Below are 24,054 nucleotides of genomic sequence, written 5' to 3' on the forward strand. Positions count from 1 at the left end.
TACAAACATTCAATGGGAAAATGTTCTAAGAAATAAAAATCCTACACAAGGAATAGAAAAACTGACTTCTGAAGCATATGAAGTCTGTCTGAAACATGTTCCTTTGAGGAAAGCCAGAGAGGGGTCCAATGTAGAAAGAGAACGCAGACGACATTACAAAAGGAGAGAAGAAATTAACGGAAATGCTTAAGCAGACACGACTCTCCATACAAAGAAGAAATAATTTAAACAGGGAGATTGAAGAAATCGAACAGAGACTGAAGCATTCCTATCAGACTGAAGAAAGGCAACAAGAACAGAAAGCAATTCAAGAAATAAAGAAAAACCCAAAATATTTCTTCACATATGCTAAATCAAAAGCGAAAACCACTGCCAGTATTGGACCTATTCGTATTAGTGAAGGTTCATACACTGAGGATGACAAAGAAATTAGTGAAATCCTAAAAAAAGCAGTATGAGGACATGTTTAGCACTCCAATACTCAGCATGAAAGTGGAAGATTCGGACAATTTCTTTATGAATGATACTCAAACACCTGTAAATATAACTGATATCAGCACGAGCGTGGCAGATTTTGAAAGAGAAATTGACAATATGCCCATGCACTCAGCCCCGGGCCCAGACTCATGGAATTCAATATTTATAAAGAAATGCAAAGTGCCAGTAGCACAGGCACTCAGTATAGTGTGCAGGAAGAGCTTGGACACTGGGGAGATACCAGACGCGCTTAAAGCAGCAGACATTGCCCCTCTACACAAGGGTGGTAGCAAAGCATTAGCAAAGAATTTTAGACCAGTTGCACTAACGTCCCAAATAATAAAAGTATTTGAGAGAGTGATCAGGAGTCAGGTCACTAGTTTCATGGAAACCAATGACCTCCACAATCCAGGCCAGCATGGATTTAGAGCAGAAATATCATGCCTCTCACAGCTACTTGAGCACTATGACAAAATCACTGAGGCATTAGAGGAAAAACATAATGCAGATGTCATATACAAAGATTTTGCAAAGGCATTCGACAAATGTGACCATGGAGTGATTGCACACAAGATGAGGTCAATGGGTATAACTGGTAAAGTAGGACGCTGGATACTTAATTTCCTGTCGAACAGAACACAAAGAGCAACAGTCAATCAAGTAAAATCGAGTCCGAGCGCAGTTAAAAAATCTGTACCTCAAGGTACAGTCCTTGCACCACTGCTGTTCCTTATTCTCATATCAGACATAGACAAAAACACAAGTCACAGCTTCGTGTCATCCTTTGCAGATGATACAAAAATCAGCATGAAAATTACCTCTGCTGAAGACATTGATAAACTACAAACAGATATTAACAAAGTTTTCGATTGGGCAGCAGAAAATAACATGATGTTTAACGGTGATAAATTCCAGGTACTCAGATACGGCAATAATGAGGATCTTAAACATAATACAGGGTACAAAACACCATCGAATCTGCCCATAGTAGGAAAACAGCATGTCAAGGATTTGGGAATAATGATGTCTGACGACCTAACGTTTAGGGAGCATAACCAAGCAAGTATTGCGTCAGCCAGAAAAATGATGGGATGGATTACGAGAACCTTTAAGTCCAGAGATCCCATCACAATGGTTGTACTCTTCAAATCACTTGTGTTGTCCCATCTTGAGTACTGCTCAGTACTCACTTTCCCTTTCAGAGCAGGTTATCTTGAGATGATTTCGGGGCTTTAGTGTCCCCGCGGCCCGGTCCTAGACCAGGCCTCCACCCCCAGGAAGCAGCCCGTGACAGTTGACTAACTCCCAGGTACCTATTTACTGCTAGGTAACAGGGGCATTCAGGGTGAAAGAAACTTTGCCCATTTGTTTCTGCCTCGTGTGGGAATCGAACCCGCGCCACAGAATTACGATTCCTGCGCGCTATCCACCAGGCTACGAGGCCCCCGAGCAGGAGAGATTGCTGAAATTGAGGGAATACAGAGAACATATACGGCACGCATAGACGAGATAAAGCACTTAAATTATTGGGATCGTCTCAAAGCTCTCCAAATGTACTCACTAGAAAGGAGACGAGAGAGATACCAAATAATATACACATGGAAAATACTGGAGGGACAGGTCCCAAATCTACACAGTAAAATAACAACGTACTGGAGTGAACGACATGGATGAAAATGCAGAATAGAACCAGTGAAGAGCAGAGGTGCCATGGGCACAATCAGAGAACACTGTATGAACATCAGAGGTCCACGGTTGTTCAACATCCTACCAGCGAGTATCAGAAATATTACAGGAACAACCGTGGACATCTTCAAGAGGAAACTAGATTGTTTCCTTCAAGGAGTGCCGGACCAACCGGGCTGTGGTGGGTATGTGGGCCAGCGGGCGGCTCTAAGCAACAGCCTGGTAGACCAAACTCTCACAACTCAAGTCTGGCATCGGGCTGAGCTTGGGGAGTAGAAGAACTCCCAGAACCCCATCAACCAGGTATCAACCAGTGCCCGGCAAGGACCTTCTTCCAATGAACACTTAACACTGTCCCAAATCGTTCAAAACAGGAGGTTAAAAAGTCGTCCTGAAATTCGAAGGGGGCACCATGCACGTCACAGACGTCAAGGTGACACTAAGATTCTCCATCTTAACAGAGCCAGCAGTATCAGGGAGAGGGTAAACACGCCCCTCACACTGCTCGAGAAGCGCCTGAAAGGCAGCCAGGAGGTGGAACTTGACCACAGCACGGTTGCCCTGAAGCAGCTGGACGCCCACCAGGTCCGACAGCTGCACATGAAGCACGTCCACCAGGGCGACACCAACCAACGGATGGTACACCGGCACCGTAAATGCCAGACCAGCCGACAATGTCCTCTTCACTAGAGGGCGAGAAGTCTCCATGGCTACATCAAACGTCACCCTGTCAGTGGCAAACCACCACCAGCAGGGCAAACCAGCAGGACAGCCCAACTTCATGCTGCACTTCCTTGCTCCCTCGTGAGCAGACAAAGAAACGTTAACCCGTCCCAGAAAATCCATTCCCAATAAAATCTGACCCAGGGAATGCAAGATTCTCGACAATCGTGCAATTGCATGGGTAAGATTCTCCCTTATCCACTTCAAAATTGAGAGTGGCCTGGCCCAGGATATTAATATGTTGACCATTAACTGCTGTTAAATGCTTCCCACAACGGTTAAGGCGTGTCTCTTTAAGAGTGCTGAAGGCTGACTTTTTAATGAGCGTTGCTTGACTTCCGGTGTCCACAAAAACCATCAATCTCACACCTTCCACCTTCATCTCAAACGTAGGTCTGCCAGCCAACGTACCGAAGTGTTTTGGGTCACCCTTGACTCGTGTGCTCGTGCACACATACCTGTAATGGCCTCGGTCATGACACCTCAAACAAATTTCATCACAAATTTTACGCGTCCCAGAAGCCTGCTGGCTACATTCCCCAGCAACTTCTGTAGAGGCTACACTAGGAATGGGGGTAGGGGGGAAAGAGGGGTGGAGGGGAGGTGAGGAGCAAGGTGTAGGATTAATGGAGGGCGTAGGGCGGGTAACAGGGGGAAGGGGTTGGTTGGATGGGTTTGGGGGATAGGGGAGAGGGTGAGGGAAGGTCGGGGGAGGGTTGTAAACAGGGGGTCGTAAGGGTGGGGGTTGAGAGGGAAATGCAGTTTACAACAATTCCAATAACGCGTTGACAAGGGTTTGGGTGGTATTTGGCTGGGGTTGGTATGAGTCTGCCAGGGCTTGGGGTGGACATGGGTTGACCTGGAGGGGAGGATGGGAAACGGGGTTGTAGGTAGGGAGGATTTGAGGTTGAGGGTAGTAGGCAGGGAGGGGAGCCTGGGTAGGGAGGGTTTGAGGTTGAGGGTAGTAGGCAGGGAGGATAGCAACCCGTTCTCGCACTTTCTTACAGTCAATATTGACTTATTAAATAAGTGCATATGTGACATACTAATTTATTGTGAATATTTTAGTTTACCTTGAAAAGCTTCATAGAAAACACCGACCTTACCTAACCTTCTTAGTATGTTAAGTTAAGCATCTTATTGCTTCTTAATTACAATTAGTACTTAACCTATACCTATAATAGGTTAAGTAGTAATTGAACCTCTAGCAATGTTTACCAAATTGATAAATTATGTTCAACCCTGTCTCCTCCAAGATAAAAGGTAGGGACATTTGACTCCCCTGGTATGGAGGAGGAACCGGTGAATGGGGTGAGAGAGGGAATGGGAGGTGGATGGAGAGGGTATCTGAGTGGGGGAGCATAGGCACCAAGAGGACCAGCTAGCAAGACCACCCTCAGGTCAACCTCTTGGCCCTTGACAATGGGCGAAGGGGGGGGGGAAGAGGGGGAGGGAAGGAGAGAATCAGCTGTTACAATATGTTCCTAAGCCATACAACTTTACCATTGTAATCATTGCTATTACCTTATATCATGTTTACTGAACGCATAGTTTACTGCATTATACCTTGCAATAATACTCAAATTATGCTACAATATGGATAACCCATAAATTTACTTTAATGTACCTTCTAACCTTGTCAAATTTCTTATACAATGTAGTGTTTTATACTCTATACTTTCTTACAATGTACCTGTAAATATTTTATTAATTTTGCTAGAAATTGCCTTCTCCACTAGACAGTGTGACATGGTAATTGTCAGAATTAGACTTGGGTATCGATATCTATGGCAGGTGGCTGCAGGTAATGAATCCCCCAATGGTGATCATTCCAATTGTAAGCTAGTGAGGCGAGCCGGGAGGTGACGCATGCGCACTAGGCAGGGGCCCAACAAGCACAACTAGGTGAGACAAGACGAGAGGTGACGCATGTGCACTGGAGGCGCGCCAGGCAGGGGCCCCGCAAGCACAACTAGGTGAGACGAGACGGGAGGTGACGCATGCGCACTGGAGGCGCGCCAGGCAAGGGCCCCACAAGCACAACTAGGTGAGACGAGACGGGAGGTGACGCATGCGCACTTGAGGCGCGCCAGGCAGGGGCCCTGCAAGCACAACTAGGTGAGACGAGACGGGAGGTGACGCATACGCACTGGAGGCGCGCCAGGCAGGAGCCCCGCAAGCACAACTAGGTGAGACGAGACGGGAGGTGACGCATGCGCACTGGAGGCGCGCCAGGCAAGGGCCCCACAAGCACAACTAGGTGAGACGAGACGGGAGGTGACGCATGCGCACTTGAGGCGCGCCAGGCAGGAGCCCCGCAAGCACAACTAGGTGAGACGAGACGGGAGGTGACGCATGCGCACTGGAGGCGCGCCAGGCAGGAGCCCCGCAAGCACAACTAAGTGAGACAAAACGGAAGGTGACACATTTGCACTGGAGGCGCGCCAGGCAAGGGCCCCACAAGCACAACTAGGTGAGACGAGACGGGAGGTGACGCATGCACACTGGAGGCGCGGGGCCCAGCAGGGGCCCCATGGAGGGAGTGTCAGTAGAGGTGGTGTTCCCCCGGACCTCCCAGCCAGCGGGCGTGTGTACTCATACTAACACTAATATTCTCTGGCCCTGTGTGTACATTCTCTACCGTTTGATATTACACGTAATGGTAAATAAGGGGTAATATTCCCTGGTGACAAAATAATAATAATAACTCCTTGTGATAAGTACACAAGGCCGAGTGTGAGTATACAAGGCCGTGTGATGATGCAATCACTGGTGTGTGGAGCCTTGAGCCGTCATATCCTGGCTGGTCGCCGTAAACGTATCAACAAAACTATTGAACATTTTTACGAGTGAACAATCGTGAGAACGGTCAGCAGAATTATTTATATACGAGAAAGTACAATGGGTTGTGTCAGTGCAGAACTCTAGGTGATTTATTGCTACTTTCTTGGAGACACGAACACGTACAGGATGTTCATTCCCTGCTGTATGGTGGACTGGCAGGTGTGTGGCCAGTGTTGTAGTGAAGTTATCAGTGAAGAAAGTGTTAAGTGTAACTTTCCGTGCTGTATGGTAGACTGGCAGGTGTGTGGACAGTGTTGTAGTGAAGTTATCAGTGGAGATAGTGTTAAGTGTAACTTTCCGTGCTGTATGGTAGACTGGCAGATGTGTGGCCAGTGTCGTAGTGAAGTTGTGGAGGAAAATAGAATGGGGAGTGTTAAGTGCCTCAAACAATTATATCTATCGTCATAGATTAAGTTAATAGCAGTAATTATGTCGTAATGTTTTGTAATATCCTAGATGAGAAACCCCGTGGTTCCCGGGGGTGTCTGTCTGTCTCTCTCTCTCTCTCTTTCTAGATAGATAGATAGGGGCAGAAAGAGACTGGGGGAGATGGGGTGACTTTGGAAGGGAAGGAAGGAGAGAGGGGAAGAAAGGTGGAGAGGGGTAAAGGGAGTGGGGGAGATTTTAAGGGAGAATGGGAGAAAGGTGGAGATTGAGGAGAACGGGAGTGGGAACGATGTTGAGTGGAGGTGGGTAAAAGGTGGAGAGGGAGATAAAGGAAGAGAGAGGGATAGGAGATTGGGAGAGAGACATGAGAGGGAAGAGGGGAAGCGAGAGAATGGAGTAGAAGATGAGGTAAGGAGGGGAGACCCATCTAGTATTTATATCTATAAGAGAGAATATCTGTGTCTAGCCAAGGCTGGAGGTCCGACGCTTGTGGCTAATCTCACTCAACACTGCAAGGGAAATAGTCTGGGGTACGGGATAGCCATAGGCTGGTCGGAGTCGGTCCAGTTAGTCTTACTGAGATCAGGGCCGTCTTAACAGCATTATGGGCCCCTGGGACAACCAGAGTGCTGGGGCCCCTACGACAACCACACACACAGGAATATTAAGTAAATGGTCGATAATATTCAACATTTATTTAGTGCATCAGAAGCAATGGTTTTCAATTCACTGAAGAAAGAAAACATATTTCCAATCTGTGAATAAGCCTCTGCACGTTTTGTCAGTTCAAAGATTAGTGTCCAGAATAGGGAGGAAAGTTTCCACCTTGAATTTGTGGGTTTTCATTAGAAGTTCTTCTTCTGTTGATCCGTCATATCTACTAAGACGCACACCTCGTTTTCCTTCCCGTTTTTTCCCATCACTGTAATCTGTATCTGGACACATACTCCTGACTTGAGTTTATATTCACTAAGTTTGTCTCTTGTTTCCTGAAGATAGATTTTATAGAATCAAGAAGTTTCGTGGCAACAAGGATGTTCACATCCTAGTTCATGGACCAGACAGCTGAGTAGACAGCGCTCGGGATTGGTAGTCCTAAGGTTCCGGGTTCGATGCCCGGCGGAGGCGGAAACAAATGAGTTTCTTTCACCTTGATGTACCTGTTCACCTAATAGTAAATAGGTACCTGGGAGTTAGACAGCTGCTACGGGATGCTTCCTAGGGATGTGTAACAAAAAGGAGGCCTGGTCGAGGACCGGGCCGTGGGGACGCTAAGCCCCTAATCATAAAAGATAACCTCTCAAGATAACATCATTTAATTGTAGGACCTTGTTAGTTTTGTTTATTCTTTCTAGCATGTCATTCCAAAGAATTGTGAGAGAGATTGTTTCCAGGTTTTCCATTTTTTTGCTCAATCCTTCTGCCTCTCGCCTTGTATTCACTTGCTGTTCATTGTCAGCTGATAGAGAAGCCAGCGCCTGTTTTATATTCTCTAAACCTCCCATACAGAGCATGAACAGCATCACTATGTGCTGACCATCGTGTGTCAGACAAACGCTTGACCACAGAATCATTTCTAAAGATGATGTCAAAACATTCCAGCGATGAGTAGAACCAACAAAAAGTGAATACAGATGCTGAACAAAGTCAAAGAATTTGACAGTCTGTAGACAACACTCTGTTGCTTTTACTCCCACCAAGAGTAAGTTAAGTTAAGGCTGTGTCCAGCACAGGGGACATAGATGGCAAACTCACTGAGTTGATGAATCCGTGTTGGCAATTCAATATATCGTCCAGATATATTTGAGACATTATCGTATGACTGACTACGGCAGTTTGATAGTGGAATTTTGTCCTCGTTAAGAAAATCCACGACAGTGTCTGTTAGATCCTTTGTTCCGTGAGAAAAGATGGAGATGAACATCAAGAAACGTTCCACAGACTCACAGCCTTTAATGTATCAGACAGTAAATGTCAGTTGATCTGTGTGCGAGATGTCTGGAGTGGAATGTTCACTTATTAAATAATACTTTGACTATTTCACTTCTTCAAGAATAGTGCAAAAAACCAGTTGTCCAATTAATTCAATAAATTCCTCACAAATATATGCAGATAAATATGACGGATTCCGTTTTCCAAAATTTCCATATATATATTGAGATGATCTTCCAGGAAAGGATCAAACTCACTCAGCAGCTCCAATATTCCTAAATAGTTGCCATTTTTTGCTGGCACAATAATCTGATTTTCTCACAAAATGCCAAACCTCTTGAGGCAAGAAAGCGAATTATAGAAACCACACGTGTCAACACTTTATGGCAATATTCCTGCTCTGAGCGATGTTGCTCAAGCAATAAAGAATCTTCACTTCCAGTTTCTTTATGCCTTATCAAATATGCTGTCATGCACTTTCGATGTTCTTCTCCATTTTATGTTCTACAATAACATTGCTGGACTTCCAGTCACTGAACCCCATTGTAGCAAAGGGAGATTCTTTCTTGGACAATAGGCGACATACAAAGCCGTACAAACGACCTTGGGATGGTGAGTAGAGTAGCCATTCACGTTTTACATACTCGCTATTCCGCAGTTCACGTTTGAACACATAGTTTGATAAATACCTTTCCCTCATATTCTCTGCTCCAGCTGTTTTATACATTCTGCTTGAGTTTGTAAGGTTGCTATTATGATTCTAACATGATGAGGGCCCACTACGAATCCAGTAATCTATTGTGTTAGTATCATTAATATTCCACAGTCCCGGATCTGTCTCTTGGATTACAAACTCCTTTACTGTTACAGCTTTGGGTATTTCCTCTTGTAAAATGTCACCAGCAGCAGCAACAAGCAATGATGGTATGTCTGCTGACACTGGATGAATGGTACCAGGAGTGGATGTAGATGTGGATGTTATATCTGAAGGAACAGTACTAGTGGCTGACATTGCAGGAGTAGATGCTATATCTGAAGGAACAGTACTAGTGGCTGTCATTGCAGGAGTAGATGCTATATCTGAAGGAACAGTACTAGTGGCTGACATTGCAGGAGTGGATGCTATATCTGAAGGAACAGTACTAGTGGCTGTCATTGCAGGATTGGATGCTGATGTGGATGCTATATCTGAAGGAACAGTACTAGTGGCTGACATTGCAGGAGTAGATGCTATATCTGAAGGAACAGTACTAGTGGCTGTCATTGCAGGATTGGATGCTGATGTGGATGCTATATCTGGAGGAACAGTACTAGTGGGGAAGATATGGAAGACGGAAAAGATGGGAGAATGAGATGTGGGCGAGTTGTGGAGAGTGGGATAAGGAGGAAAATGTGTGTCAGGGTTCACCCCCTTCCAACCTGTGGTTGGGGTTGCTCCTACGGGTCTTAGTCCCTCAGTCCCTGGCGCCACTGTCCGCCCCGGGGCTCCCCCAGACGGCCAAGGGCTGGCCCTATACACCCCTAGCAAGTGGGGAGGTTCAAGCCTCCTATAACTCACCTGAACCTGCCCGTCCTGACACTGCGAGGTTCTCTATCTCTCTTTGATATCATGTCTGCTCTGAGGTCGCCAGCTGGGTGTTTAGACTCGTGTCCCAGCAACACGTCAGTGGTCTTATTGGTTATCTTAATCAAGGATGCAGTATCACGTTCAGTACAAGGTGTCACTAATGGTCTCATAAATATATATATAGCCCTAGAGAATGGAGGCTTACTTAAACTCATCAGTTAGTTTAAAAGTTTACTGAAGAAAAGGCATATATACACATATAAATTGCATAAATAAATTGGTCATAAGTGCTACAGCCACAATGGGTCGCAACTGGGTTCTTTGCTGGTGGAACTAAAGTTCTGGTATCTGGCCTCAAGTTAGTAGTGGCTTTCAAGGAGTAAGCTCGGTAATGCTAGTAAAACACAAAGGAGGGTTTGCATTGAATACGACACTTCATCAATATATTCACATATAATCACTTTCCCATCACCTCACATATAATACTAAAGAAAGTATTACTACACTTAATATATTCACAAGTGTCTCTCTCATGGGACACTAAGCGTTCCTCGATGCTCAATCGATGCAGTCTTGTCAGCTTCAGTGTTTCCTCAACACGGAGTACCGTCCTCAACCAGTACTGGGAAACACCAACGGGTCTACCATAGCCACGGGCCAGCCTATACACAGTCTCACTAGGTGCTTCCTCGTGAACCCCCACAATCACTCTCCAGCCTGGTGCTGGCATTGAACATCAGCCTCGCGCTGCTGGGCCTCTTCACAAAACAAATACAAGGGTAGCTAACCCTTGGCAGGAGCTTCTTGCAACTCGCTAGTTACACTCCTTCTTAGCACCTTACTGTCAGTCTTTTCTTCCGCTAGCCAGTCCTGGGATACGCCGAATTCCGTCACTGCCACTTCACGGGCAGACAGTAGAACACAACACAGTTCTTCAGTGGCGGCTCACTGCTTCCGTAAAACAGAATGTAATAGAGAGATAATGGCTGCCCTGGGTAGACTGACTGTCCTCGTACCACAGCAGCCCTACGTCGACTCTGTGGATACAGACACGTTATCAGTACATGGGACGCTAGGAAACATCACTTACTGACCCTGACATAGACATACAACTCCTACAATAGATGGCGCTGCCTTTCTAGGCACCACCTCACCAGAGGCCAGCACCAGCGACCTCTCGATCTGACTAGGACAGGAATCTAGCGCCTCTTGATGGTATCTTTCTGCCACCAGTAGATGGCGTCGTCCATGTTGTGGGGGCTTCAGGAGCGGACTCACAGATGGCATTGATGTCGCTGCTCCATGCTCTGACGATGGAATCAGGTTCGTAACAATAAGTGGAATCATCTGCTGGTGACAACACTCTTCTTGACACGCCTCTGGCAACACAATCAGCTGACTGGATCCACATCTCGAGCCGTGGGTACACACCTCGCGCGTCTGGCAGCATGATCAGCTGACAGCTCCAACTGTCAGAACGTCGTAGCTCTCCCCACCGCCTTTAGCAATGCGATCAGCTGGGCGTTTCAGAGTTCGTTGCTGGCTCCTTGCACACCAGCTACCACCTCCAGGATCATAACATCATTGCGCCAATATATTTATGATCAAGCCTATATCATCAAGCCTATATGAGCTCTAGGCTCCTAGCCTAATATTCTGTCACTTAGACAATAAAATGATGAGTAGAAATGTTCACAACATATAAAATACCCTAGCTCGCCTAGATCAAAAGGGGTAAAGGTAGGGACAGTTATCTACCTTAATTCATTCCAACCATGAAGCTGACTCGTCCTCTGTTGAGGGATGCTGAGGTTCCTGTTCCTGGCTTCTGGTCTCCTGATGAACAGTTCCCTCACACACAGGGTCCTCTGTCGTCCTCGTGGTAACGCATCCTCTCCGTGCTGACCCCCAACAGGTACTGTCTTCCTCTTCCTATTCTCCGGGGTACTGGAGACAGGTTCCTCTGTCGTCGTCCTCCACTCTCACTGGCACTGCCGACACCTCGCAGTCCAGCACAGCTTCCCCTCGCCTCACTGCCAGTAGATTTGACCAGTCGTAACTTTTCGCTTGATGTGGAATACTGGTCTTCTGGGCGTCCCAGACGTCACCAGCTCAACATTCCCTCTGATGCAGACTCTTGATAGAGCTCTTGGCTCTCTAATCCGGCCCGTCCTTGTTTCTGGGCACTCCACGGAAGTTGCATGGCCTCTCAGACTGTCTGCAGAATCGAAGCGAAGCTTAAATCTACTGGTAAGGGCTCTCTAGATCCGGTGCTCAATCGAGCGCGTCCTCACCCTATGGCGGCTCGTGACGTACTATCCCGCCCAGGCGCCAGCCGCCCCGAGAGCCCTCCGCCTCGTGACGTCACACCGCCCGAGGGCTCTCGTCATTGGTCACTTCTAGCACGTGACCTCACCTAGCCAATCAGGTGCCGGGAGGCGTCACGACGTCTTGGCGGGGAAACAGGATGGCTCGACACCGTCTTGTGCCCCAAAAGGCATAAGCCCCCTGCATTATCAAACTTAGCTGGCCATTTTACAGCCAGCTTAATCACGCTCCACGCTTTCCCACACATGAAAATGTTCCCTGAACATCAGAAAATACTTAGGCTATGGAGATATGACTCTTCTAAGCTGGGGAGGAAGAAATATAGGGGTGGGACACCGTCACAGGTGGAAAGTAAGAGAGGATGGGGAAAGGGGAGGGGCAAGATAGGGGAATTAAGAGGGAGGAGAGGAGACAACAAGGGTAGGGAGAGAGACAGACTATTCCAGGCACCACTGGGTACCCCTTCAAGTATATATTCCCGGCGGGACAGAAATTGTTGGGTGCGTTTCCTATCACCTAATGTCTCTGTCCACCTAGCAGTAAATAATTACCCAGGAGTTAGTCAGCTTGTTGTGGGGTTGCATCCCAGAGAGGGTTAGTAATTCCTCCCTCATGGAGGGGGGGGGGGGACATTGATATAAGCCGAACATGTACCGTATGTATATACTGGCTTCCTATTCCCCGGACACAATGAATTAATTATATATAGAAGAGAATGTGTGTCTGAGGCTGGAGGCCTGACACTTGGGCCCTAGCCTCACCCAACTTTCCAAGTTGACACATGGTGGGCATGGGAGTGGCATAGGCCAGGTTGGGTTGGCCTCGGTGGCAGATTTTAAGAAATATTGACATCTATATTGACCCCTCTACAATTTTCATGATATCAGATGTGAAATTGGGGTATCTATTTTCGTAGAGTTTTGATGGTTATTTCAGATGTTTACCAACACATTGTCATAGATTACTGGAAATTGATGAACTCTGATATTTTCAGAGACAGACAGACAGCGAGAGAGAAAGGGGGGGGGCAGGAGAGGGAGGAAGAGAAAGATGAAGAGATAATGGAAAGAGAAGGAGAAAGAGGGGGATCCGCAGGGAGCACAGAAGGAGGAGGAGGAGAGGTGGAAGGTGGAGAGAGTGGGGATGAAGGGAAGAGAGTGCGAAGGGAATGCACCTCTAGGCATCCTTCTTATGTGGCTCTAGGCGGCCCTTTTATGCACCTCTAGGCATCCTTCTTATGTGGCTCTAGGCGGCCCTTTTATGCACCTCTAGGCGGCCCTTTTATGCACCTCTAGGCGGCCCCTTTATGTGTCCCTAGGCGGCCCCTTTATGTGCCTCTAGGCGGCCTCTTTATGCGCCTCTAGGCGGCCCTTTTATGTGCCTCTAAGCGGCCCTTTTATGCGCCTCAAGGCAGCCCCTTTATGCGCCTCTAGGCGGCACTTTATGCGCCTCTAGGCAGCTCTTTTCTGTGCCTCTAGACGGCCCCTTTATGCGCCTCTAGGCAGTCCCTTTATGTGCCTCCAGGTGGCCTCTTTATGCGACTCTAGGCAGCCCCTTTATGTGACTCTAGGCGGCCACTTTATGTACCTCTAGGTGACCTCTTTAAGTGCGTCAAGGCGATCCCTTTATGTGCATATTGGTCGGCCGTTTATGTGCCTCTAGGCAGCCCCCTTTATGCGCCTCTAGGCAGCCCCTTTATGCGCATTTAGGCGGCCCGTTTATGCGCTTCTAGGCCGTCCCTTTATGTGCCTCTAGGCGGCACTTTTATGCACCTCTAGGCGGCCCTTTATGCGCCTCTAAGAGATCCCTTTATGCGCCTATAGGCGGCCCCTTTATGTGCCTCTAGGCGGCCTCTTTTTGTGCCTTTTCTTTCTCTCTTCTCTCTTTTCTGTTCTTTGTTTTCTTTACGTTCCCTTACTATTCTCTTCTTATTCCTATTACTATCTCCTTCTCATTCGGTGGCTATAATAGGAGCTGCCTCGTATGGGTCAATAGGCCCTCTGCAGTTCTTATTCCTACTACTATCTCCTCTACTACACTTTGCTCCTCACCTCTCTCAAGCCTATTTATTGCCTGCATCTACTTCCTCATCACTTACGGACTATTCATGCCCGTGCCACCTCTTGGGTGGCTTAATCTTCATCAATCTTCCTCATCACATTCGAATTGAGAATGGTCCAGGACGGACCGAAACGTCGTCGTCCCTTCACCTTCTAGTGTGTAGTCTGGTCAACTTACTTTAGCCACGTTATTGTGACTCATCGCCTTCTAAATTAGCTTGTACATAGGGTCAGACCTGTGTTGGTTACGCACCATTACTATAAATCCAACAGTTATCTTACTGGGCTTAGCTCGTGCAGTGCTTGCTCTAGTGAACTCGGCTGTTGCCTTGGACAGTTGTTCTCGTATTTTCTTGAAAACTAGTTGCATTTGTCTACGCTTTACTTGAAGCGTAAATTACTTGATTTACGCTTAACCAGGAAAAATTAAAGCGTAAAGCGTTTACTTGAACAAAATGATCTACGTTATACAAAGGAGTAGGGGGTATGTTAATAAATTCATTAGCGAGAATCTTATCTATACCATAAAGAATAGCGTGAGGAGTGTCACCTGTGGAAACATTAATTGAAGAATTTATGGCCCACTGAAGTAAGGGTATGAATACATCCCAATTGTTGTTATCAAAATTAAATGTGACTCTCAAGGCATCTAACACTTTCCTGTTAGTACGCTCTGCTAACCCATTACTTGCTGGGTGATATTGCATAATACTACATTTTTTAATGTTATATAAATCGCACAAGCTAGTTAAAATACTATTACTGAATTCTGGACCATTATCTGAAAGGATTACTTTAGGCATACTATATCTACAAATTATTTGGTCATGGAATGCACTGGCTATAGTTTCTGCTGTTTTGTTCGGGATAGGAACTAGTTCGCAATACCGTGAAAAATTATCAACCATTACAAGCAAGTGTTTGTTCCCTTTTTCTGTGTCTGCAAAATTTGTCAACAAATCCATCGATACTCATTCCCAAGGAGCTTTAGTCGTTGGGTATACATGAATTGGATTAGGTCCTGCTACATGATCCTTGTGCTGTTAGCACATTAAACATCTGTCAACATAATGAGCAATCTCCTTAGCCATTTTTGACCAAAAGTACTTTAATCGACCTTGCTGGAGTGTACGATCCTTTCTTGGATGTGCACTTGCAGGAGCATCATGGATAATTTTTAACACAGTTGGTACCAAGACAGCTGGAACAACTAACTGACAACATTTCCTCGGGGCTGTCCCTAGCTTTACTACTCTACACAGCAAATTGTCCAAAATCACTAACTCTTTCAATGGTACTGGAGGTTTGTGAATTGGGCGAGTATTTTGCTTAGTTAAAAACTTAATGATAGGTGCCTATATAGGGTCTTGTCTCTGTTCCGTCTCTACTACTGTAGCGTCTAATGTAGGGTAATTTAACTGATTCGCAGCTACATGTCGAGAAAACGCATCAGCACAATATTTTGTTTTTCTGGAATATAACCAAATGTGGGACTGAACTCTTGAATTGTGAGCAAATATCTGGCAAACTTTCCAATTGGATTCTTATTCTTGAACAAAGGAATTAATGGTTGGTGATCTGTAAGAACATGAACTGGGTAATTATAAATTGTATCCCTGAAATTTTTAAGAGCCCATACAACTGCTAACGCTTCACGTTCTGATGCACTATAATTTTTCTCTTTAGATAATGTACAGCTTGCATAAGCTATTGCGGGATCTCTGTGACCTGCTGTTTGAGGCAGAACTTGCAGCACATTAACCCAATGCCACTAGCATCTGTAACCAACGTGTAAGGTTTAGAGAAATCTGGGTACCTAAGGACAGGTGACGAGATCAAGGCTGTCGTGAGTTTTTGGAATGAATGTTCCTGGGCCTCTCCCCAAACAAAGGTTTCATCTTTCCTTTGTAACTTGTAAAGTAGAGCAGCTATAATAGAGAATCCAGCAATAAATGAACGATAAAATCCTACAAGACCTGTGAACTGTCTTATGGCTTCTGCTCTCTGAGAATGGGGTAAACGATGTGCTGGTACATAAATTGGCATAGTTCCTTGCTCAAGGGGAATTTTATGTGTAATAAGAGGAATGAGACCAAACTTTTCTCCTGGTAGAGCAACAACGGCTCTATTCCTGTTTAGAATTTCCAAAAGTTGAACCAGAGTCAGGGAAGTCAGTAGGACTGAGGTGCACTGCACTTCTAGCTGAGATCCATGTTCTCTTGGTGTGAGAGTACAAACAGTATGTTCCATGGAGACATCATCCACCACTTGCACCGGTAACGAGTAATGGGCAAAATTTACAACATGGGTGCCAGACTGGAGATGTATGTCGGCATTACTAGTGTTTGCAATATACAATGTAACGGTACCATCCTTCACTGTGTGCCAGGAGGGTTCAACAAATGTACCGTTCACTTTACACGTATAACTTTCCGCAATGACATCCGATAACTCAGGGACTCCCTGAACCTTAAATGTGTTGAGAGAATGAGAGTGCAGCACAGTGTCAGTAGAAGTCGAACACTGACTTCAGAGATGGAAGCTGCTAGGCAAGCAAGACAACGAGAATCCGTTAGGGCGTTCCCTTCCAGAAAATCTCGATACTCACTCCCTAACAACTGCACTACTAAGATGTTTCTATCGAGTGCCGGTATTCTTGGGTATGCTACTGCGACAAGGATCTGACAAACCTACACTAGCGAGTTGGGTTTGACAAAATTAACGTAGTCTGATTGAAGGTTGAACTCATGGCCATGTCGATACATGCTGCACAAGGGTATGACGTGGTCTTTGATATTAATGTTTCAACGATGGGGAAACAATGCAATATTTTCATCAATAATGGTGTACAGACCTAAGAGAATGTCACCAGGAAAATGGATATAGTCAACAACTAAACAGGTTATTGAAAGTGTGGTGTCATCTAACTTGAGTGGAAGGTCAATTTCTTCCTGAACTTTTACTGTGTTTCCTAAAACACCACTTAGAAAAGGTATGGGTGACTTTTTTACTGGAGTAGAGTACTTACTTGCAATATCCCTAAGAGCTGAGGCCTTGACAATATTAATTTTTGCACCAGAGTCAAGAAAAACTTTGAAAATTTTACTATGTACGATGGCTGAGACAAGGGGGCCATCACTTGATACTGGACATGTTACTACTTTTGATTTATGTTGTCTAGGGTATCTGCGTCTCGTCTGGGTCAAATACACTGCGATTCTGTCAACATCTACAACCGGTCGAGAGTCAGTGTCCAAATCTATTTTGGATAGCTACTGAGTAGACAGGGAGGGCACTAGGACTGGCTAACTTGAATTGGTTAGCGGATGGCTTTGGGAGTGTCCCGACAACATGGAATGAACATTTTGAGGTCCAGCAGTCAGTGATCGAGTATTAAAATTGGACGTTGTATTATGGTTGGGCTGGGAGTTGTATACAAGAGTTTTGATAATGTCTAGGACGCTGTGCGCCTCGCCAAGACTGACCGTGGGAATTACAAGGTGGGGATGTCCTTTGCCTAGCTCTACAATCTGCCGTGTGGTGACCAACTTGTTTATGATACTTGCAATATGGGAGCCTAGAATTATTAGATTGACGAGGAGACCGAGAGAATTGTCTAGGGGCGGACCAACAGTCCCTTGCGAGGTGGTTAGTCTTACCACAATGCCAACATGAGGGATTGGATGGTTGTGTGCTATGGCGTTTCAGAAACTTATGAGGAGGAAAATTTGACTGCGGGCTACGACCATGGGTGCGGTTCTGTGACCAAGCGTTTTGAGAGTTTGTGGGAGGATGCTGAGGGTCTGTTACTACATTCACATTGTCAGAGGACGGCAACAATTGAGCACTTCAGGGAGCTAGTTTATCGGCGGCATTATTGATAGCCTCAAACACTTCACCAATTTCAACTTTAACTCAAAAATTTTGTTGCTCGATGATCGGTTTAGTATGCTCTGGGGCAAAATTAATTAAAGTCCCAAATGCAATCATTTTGGCCATGGCCTGGGGGATCAATGTTTTGTCCTTATCATCCCATGAGGAACTAAGCATGGCAGTCTCCAAGGCATACAGATACCGATCAAGACGGCTAGTAAATGCATTAAACGATTCACAAAGGCTGCATGGTGGCATTGGCAATATTCTTGACTAACCTATACGGGTCGAGGTCTCCTTTGTTAACAAAGTGCCAGTGAAAGAAATCCTTATATTCTGACCATGACTGGAGGCTAACAATGGCTTTCTCGTCTACCACAAAATGTGCATCACCTCTGGTTGTGTGAACGGCTGACCGAGCAATTGCCAAATATTCGGCATCATTAGGTTCAGAAAAACAGGCCTTGGTTTTAGCCTCAACCTTGCTAAACCAGGACTCTAACAAACAGGATTCGCCAGCAAAAAACGGAATAGTCATTTCCTGAGCTGACCTTTGGACAGTAGCACAAGCAATTACTAAATTGGAGGGAGAAGAAGTTGCAACAGTGGAAGGCTTTATCACATCCGTGGAAGTAATGTTGGAACGCAGATAATACTTAAATGCACCAGGCATCAGAAATAGAATACACAAAAATAAACACTCAAAAATATCAAACTTGGTTAATGTAAGGAAATGACAGAAATAAAACTATTAAATTGGGCTAGGCAACAAAATAATTCAAAACAAGCAAAATTGTGAATTAAATCAGCAATCTGGTATGAAAATGGTTGGAATTAGATGTATATAAATTAATTATACCAGGCTAAGCACTGCAAATTAAATTAAAAAACTGTTAAGGGCAATTGCAATTTTGATAAAAAATCAACACAACACGTGGCAATACAGGAAATATTAGTGTAGCACAGAAACTGGATACAAGTATATATAAATTTCTATGGTAAAAATTATTATATGAAATGTTGAAAGAATAAATTTCTATTTTATGCCTGAAGAAATTAAATTTTTTATATTGTGCAAATCCTTAACTGCTACTAAAACAATGATTTCTTACTTCTCTGGACTTTGAATTTACCAATAACACTCTAGTAGCACAATTAAAACTCAATGAAATTACTGTGAGAAGCAGGAATGTTGAAAATGACTCAGAGAAACTGTGGGTGGAGTATGTAACCAGCTCCAATATTTAACAAGTCACTGAATGGGTATTACATGTGATGTTGTGGATATTATTATGTAAATCACTGTTAGAACATGGCACAGGAAGGCTCATCTATCAATTATTTATCTTGGGGGTGCAGTTCATGAGAATCACCAGTAGCCAAATTAGGAGAAACGTCGTGAAGGTGTTGTTGTTGTTGTTGTTGTTGAGTTAGGGGCGACGACGATCGGGGGATCGGATGCGCCCCGGCGTACCCGTGAAGGGTGAATCGCGAAGCCAGGAAAGGCGAAAAGCCAAGCCAAAACGCGAAACGAGTGACGCCAAGCACTAGAAACTAATACGCCACACGACAAAGCAACGCACAAAGGGAGAGGCAGAAGCACAGACTAGAACAGGGCAAACAAACAGCCAGAAGGGCACACAGCATGTCATAAAGCAAATACACAGGAAATCAGAGCACATATTTGCCCGGGAACCTTACATTGAACGCCTCCCAGAGCACCCATTGCCAAGGGTCTCGTCCATCCACCGGGTACGCCATAACATCTGGAACCGGGGCAACAAACACCTGCAAACTGGGGACCCAGATGGTAGTACTCATGAGGCGAGAAGTCGCCACTCGCCCCCACAGGAAGGGAACTTGCCCCCCACGAAAGCACTCCGGGCCGTCAGACAGCAGTAACTCGGCAATCTTCGACCAGTGACCCGGTGGCATCACAGACGCCGGCAACACGTCCCTCAGGGGCCCAACTCGCACCACAGGGGTATCTGCGGCCCTGGGCACACCACCAGACGACAGCAGGGAACCCGGACGGCGCGCATCCTTCCGTAACGTCACCACCAGGCCACGCCCAGCACCAGAGTCCACACTATCCCTGGCAGCGGAAGCCACCACCCCCCACTGTGGAGAGTCCCCCGGCGGAGAAAGAACCGAAGGCACGTCCGAGACACAGGCACCAGCACCAGCAGGCACATGTACCTCCACCACCACGAACTGCGGAGACATATCCGTATCCACACCGTCAATACCCGAAGACCCGCAGTCACTGAAGTCACCAACGTCCGCCCAGGCAGAAGACGAACGCCGGGAACGTTTGGGCACCGGCCGGATATCGTCAGAGCCGGTAAGTGACCCAGAAACACGGGTACCACGAGCCGGAGGAACCGACGCCCGACACAGAACGGCAGCAGCCTCTACCACAAGGGGAACCGGGCAACACACAGCAGGAGTCTCTGCAGTCACCCCATCACCAAGCACATCCGGGACCTGAGTCACGGACACAGGGCCAGGCACAGCATCAGAAGACGAGGGAGAAGACAGCGACGTCACACAGGGAGCTCCAGGAAGGCCCACGAGAGCAGCTGGGACAGCGACAGGATCAGGCAGACCAACCGACGGGACCTCAAGAACCGGAGGAGGGACGGCAACAACCGGAGGAACGGCAGGCGCCGCCGGGGAAACCGCAGCAGCAAACGGGACGCGCACCTCCTCATCAACATTACCGGAGACTGCCTCCAGAGGGAGCGATGGGAAATCCTCGTCGCGGAACAAGTTGACAGGAGCAACTGGGGCCTCAGAGCACCCGGCAGCCTGATGCCCCAACAAGCCACACCGGAAACAGGTACGAGGCTGCCGGGAATAATACACCCGGACGTAGTATCCCATAAGCCGGACAGAAGAAGGTATATCCGACCGCAGGCGCATCCCCAACGTGCGAATGTTTGTACGCCTCCCAGCATACCACCCCAAGGAGAGCGTGTTCACCCGCACGCTGACAACAGAACCAAACCCCCCAAAGTAACGCCGGAGGAGGTCATCAGGGAACTCCAGGGGCGCACCACGGATACTGACATAAGTCAGGGCACCACTGCGGTCCGATATCGCCACAGAGCCGGCATCGTCTGGCAACGGCAACGTACGCCCCCTGTACCGACGGAGGAAGTCCCGGTACTCGTCCTCCCCCACGAAATTAATAACAACCCGATGGGCCTAACTAGCTCCACACCGTAAATAGCTTCCACCGGGATACGAAGCATGTCACACATCACCATCTCGATGGTCGGAACAGCAAACAACTCCAACAGCCACGGAGGGTCGGTAAACGTCCTCACTCCACGGCTGCTAGCAGTCGACTCCTCCGTCGTGAAGGTGCGTGAAGATCACATGCAGGGTTTTGTTTTCGTTTTGGTGTAGCAGGCAGCGCTCCTATCGGCCGTGCGCGAACATCTTCTGGGACCCTGCACTGGAATTGATGTTACAAGCGCGACGATAAACGCTGAGACGATGATATTGCGTCGATGGTGGTGGAGGAAGCACGATTTGCTAGGCAGGAGTTCACAGAAAAATGATGTAGCACGGGGCTGTGGCGATGGTGAGAGGAGGCGAGGAGTATGTAAGCTGGTGGCGAAACTTAGTCAGACAATTGCAGTCCACCAATTATTCTCAAATATCTGTACAACACATACGATGATGAGTTGATACTTGCGACAATGACTGACGGCGATTGCAGTAGCTTGATCACTCACAAGGCTTGATGCTGTCAGCTTGGGTGATGATTGTGGAGGTGGAGCAGGTTCCAAGATGGTGCAGGAAATTAAAAAATCGCTGGCGGCGCAAATTCCTCTCCCTTCACTGATGAAATTTCGTTCTCACTTCTAAATATTTCGCCTTACTTCTGAGAACGTCGACCTAGAGTAGTGGCTAATGGTAGGACCCCGGACTGGCACAATAATTGATGCGTGGGGTGGCAGGATGGCGGCTTATGGCGGCGGTGGAGGCTGGAACACGTGGTGATGTGGGTACATGAATTTTCGATGCCAGAAAATTAATTCTGGATCCAACAGCTGCTACCAGTATTAGTTTCCTTCTTCGATATGTATTGTTGTTGCTGGATAGTAGATAATACACGATTGATGACTTCAGCAGTTTATTGAGGAAGGTAACAAGTTGTATATCTGGCCTTCCGAGGTCCTACCTAACTCTGAGGTCTGTGAGATACTGACCGGTCACCGGAACGACTAGTCCCAGCCCTCTGCAGAGAATGACGTCAGAGGCTTACTTGATTGTGATTGGCTATCCCCAACCGTCGTACAAAATGAATACTAACATATGTGACTCTAGGCAGCCCCTGTATGTGCCTCCAGGCGAACCCTTTATGTGCCTCTATGCGGCCTCTTTACGCATCTCTTGGCGGTCCACTTATGTGCCCATAGGCGACCCCTTTATGTACCTTTAGGCGGCTCCTTTATGTACCTCTAGGTGGCCCCTTTATGTGCCTCTAGGCGGCCCCTTTATGTGCTTCTAGGCGGTCCCTTTATGCACCTCTTGGCGGCCCCTTTACGTACCTCTAGGCGGCCCATTTATGTGCCTCTAGGCGGACCCTTTATGCGCCTTTCGGCGGCTCATTTATGTGCCTATAGGCGGACTCTTTATGCACCTCTTGGTAGCCCCTTTATGTGCCTCTAGGCGGTCTCTTTATGTGCCTCTAGGCGGACCCTGTATGTGCCTTTAGGCGGCCCCTTTATGTGCCTCTAGGGGGCCACTTTATGTGCCTCTAGGCGGCCCTTTATGTGCCTCTAGGCGGCCCCTTTATGCACCTCTAGGCGGCCCCTTTATGTATCTCTTGGCGGCCCATTTATGTGCCTCTAGGGGGGCCCCTTTTATGTACCTCTAGGCGGCCCCTTTATGTACCTCTTGGCGGCCACTTTATGTGCCTCTAGAAAGATCTTTATGCACCTTTAGGCAGCCTTTTTTTGTGCCTCTAGGCGGACCTTTTCTGTGCCTCTAGGCGGCCCCCTTATATGCATCCAGGCGGCCCCTTTATGCGCCTCTAGGCGGCCCCTATATGCTTATAAGAGGTCTCTTTATGCGCATCTAAGCGGTCTCTTTATGTGCCTCAACGTGGCCCATTTATCAAAGCGGCATCTTTATTTGCTTCTAGGCGGCCCTTTTATGTACCTCTAGGCAGCCTTTTTATGTGCCTCCAGGAGTCCCATTTATGTGCCTCCAGGAGTCCCATTTATGTGCCTCTAAGCGGCCCCTTTATGCGCATCTAGGCGGCCCCTTTATGCGCCTCTAGGCGGCTTCTTTATGCGCCTCTAGGCGGCCCCTTTATGCGCCTCTAGGCGGCCCTCTATTTTTGCTCCTATGAGAGACGCTCAGGGGATGGAAATTTACTTGTAGTAAACTCCATGTAAGTTGTTTACATTGTACTGTGAATATTGTCCACAAGAGACCGGAGGGGGAGAGGGTGATCGACACAGAATCTCAGCTGGGAACTTTAGCTATAAAATAAATAAATAATTCAAAGCCCAATTAATATGATATTGCAAAGTTCGCAGTAGGGGTAGCTTTGGCACCGCGTAAAGTTGCAGTCGCTACATATGTGCCCTGGGTATATATGTAGCCCTGGGTATGTGCCCTGTTGGGCACATACCCAGCAGGAATTACTGTTTGGAATTAGTTCTAGCTCCCTGGGTCTGGTCCTCAACATCGAATAAACACAGAGACAAACATTAATTGTTATTTATACAGATTTATCGTTTCTTGTTCTATTTTGTGTTGATATAGTTAACAACTTATTATTATTACCTTTGATATAACTTTTCATCCTTTTGACAACATCAATAATGTCAACTATACTTTTCAAAGAATGTGTAAACATAGCTTCCTTAATCTCTTTTAATAAGGGAGATTTCTAATTCCTGAGATCAACTTTGTCATTCTTCACTTTACGGGATCAAGTTAAATTATGTCCAGTATATTGTATGTTGACCAAACTGAACTGCATAATCTAAATAGGTCCTTACAAGAGCAAGATAAAGGCAGAGAATAACATTACTAAATGCTACACCATATATTTCTGTGTGAGAAAATGAGCACCATTACTCTACCTAAACCAGAAGCCAACACCACAATGATCACAGGAGTTAGGTCAAAATATTGACAAGTTTTAAG

The 24,054-nt window shown here is 46.6% G+C and overlaps 2 protein-coding genes across 2 annotated transcripts in view; both read left to right on the forward strand.

Moving 5' to 3' along the window:
* The first annotated feature begins 5,442 nt into the window (after positions 1–5,442).
* The window catches only part of LOC138350625 (uncharacterized), a 78,119-nt gene continuing 59,507 nt past the window's right edge, over positions 5,443–24,054 (forward strand). The window contains exon 1 of the mRNA XM_069301667.1: positions 5,443–5,548. The gene's annotated coding sequence lies outside the window, so the exon portion shown is untranslated. The remainder of the gene's footprint in view (positions 5,549–24,054) is intronic.
* On the forward strand, positions 8,997–9,401 carry LOC138350502 (uncharacterized). Its single transcript, XM_069301522.1, has one exon. The coding sequence runs from the start codon at positions 8,997–8,999 to the stop codon at positions 9,399–9,401; it is 405 nt and encodes a 134-aa protein (XP_069157623.1).

This window comes from Procambarus clarkii, chromosome 46 (assembly GCF_040958095.1).
Source record: "Procambarus clarkii isolate CNS0578487 chromosome 46, FALCON_Pclarkii_2.0, whole genome shotgun sequence".
In the NCBI taxonomy this organism is placed as follows: domain Eukaryota; kingdom Metazoa; phylum Arthropoda; class Malacostraca; order Decapoda; family Cambaridae; genus Procambarus; species Procambarus clarkii.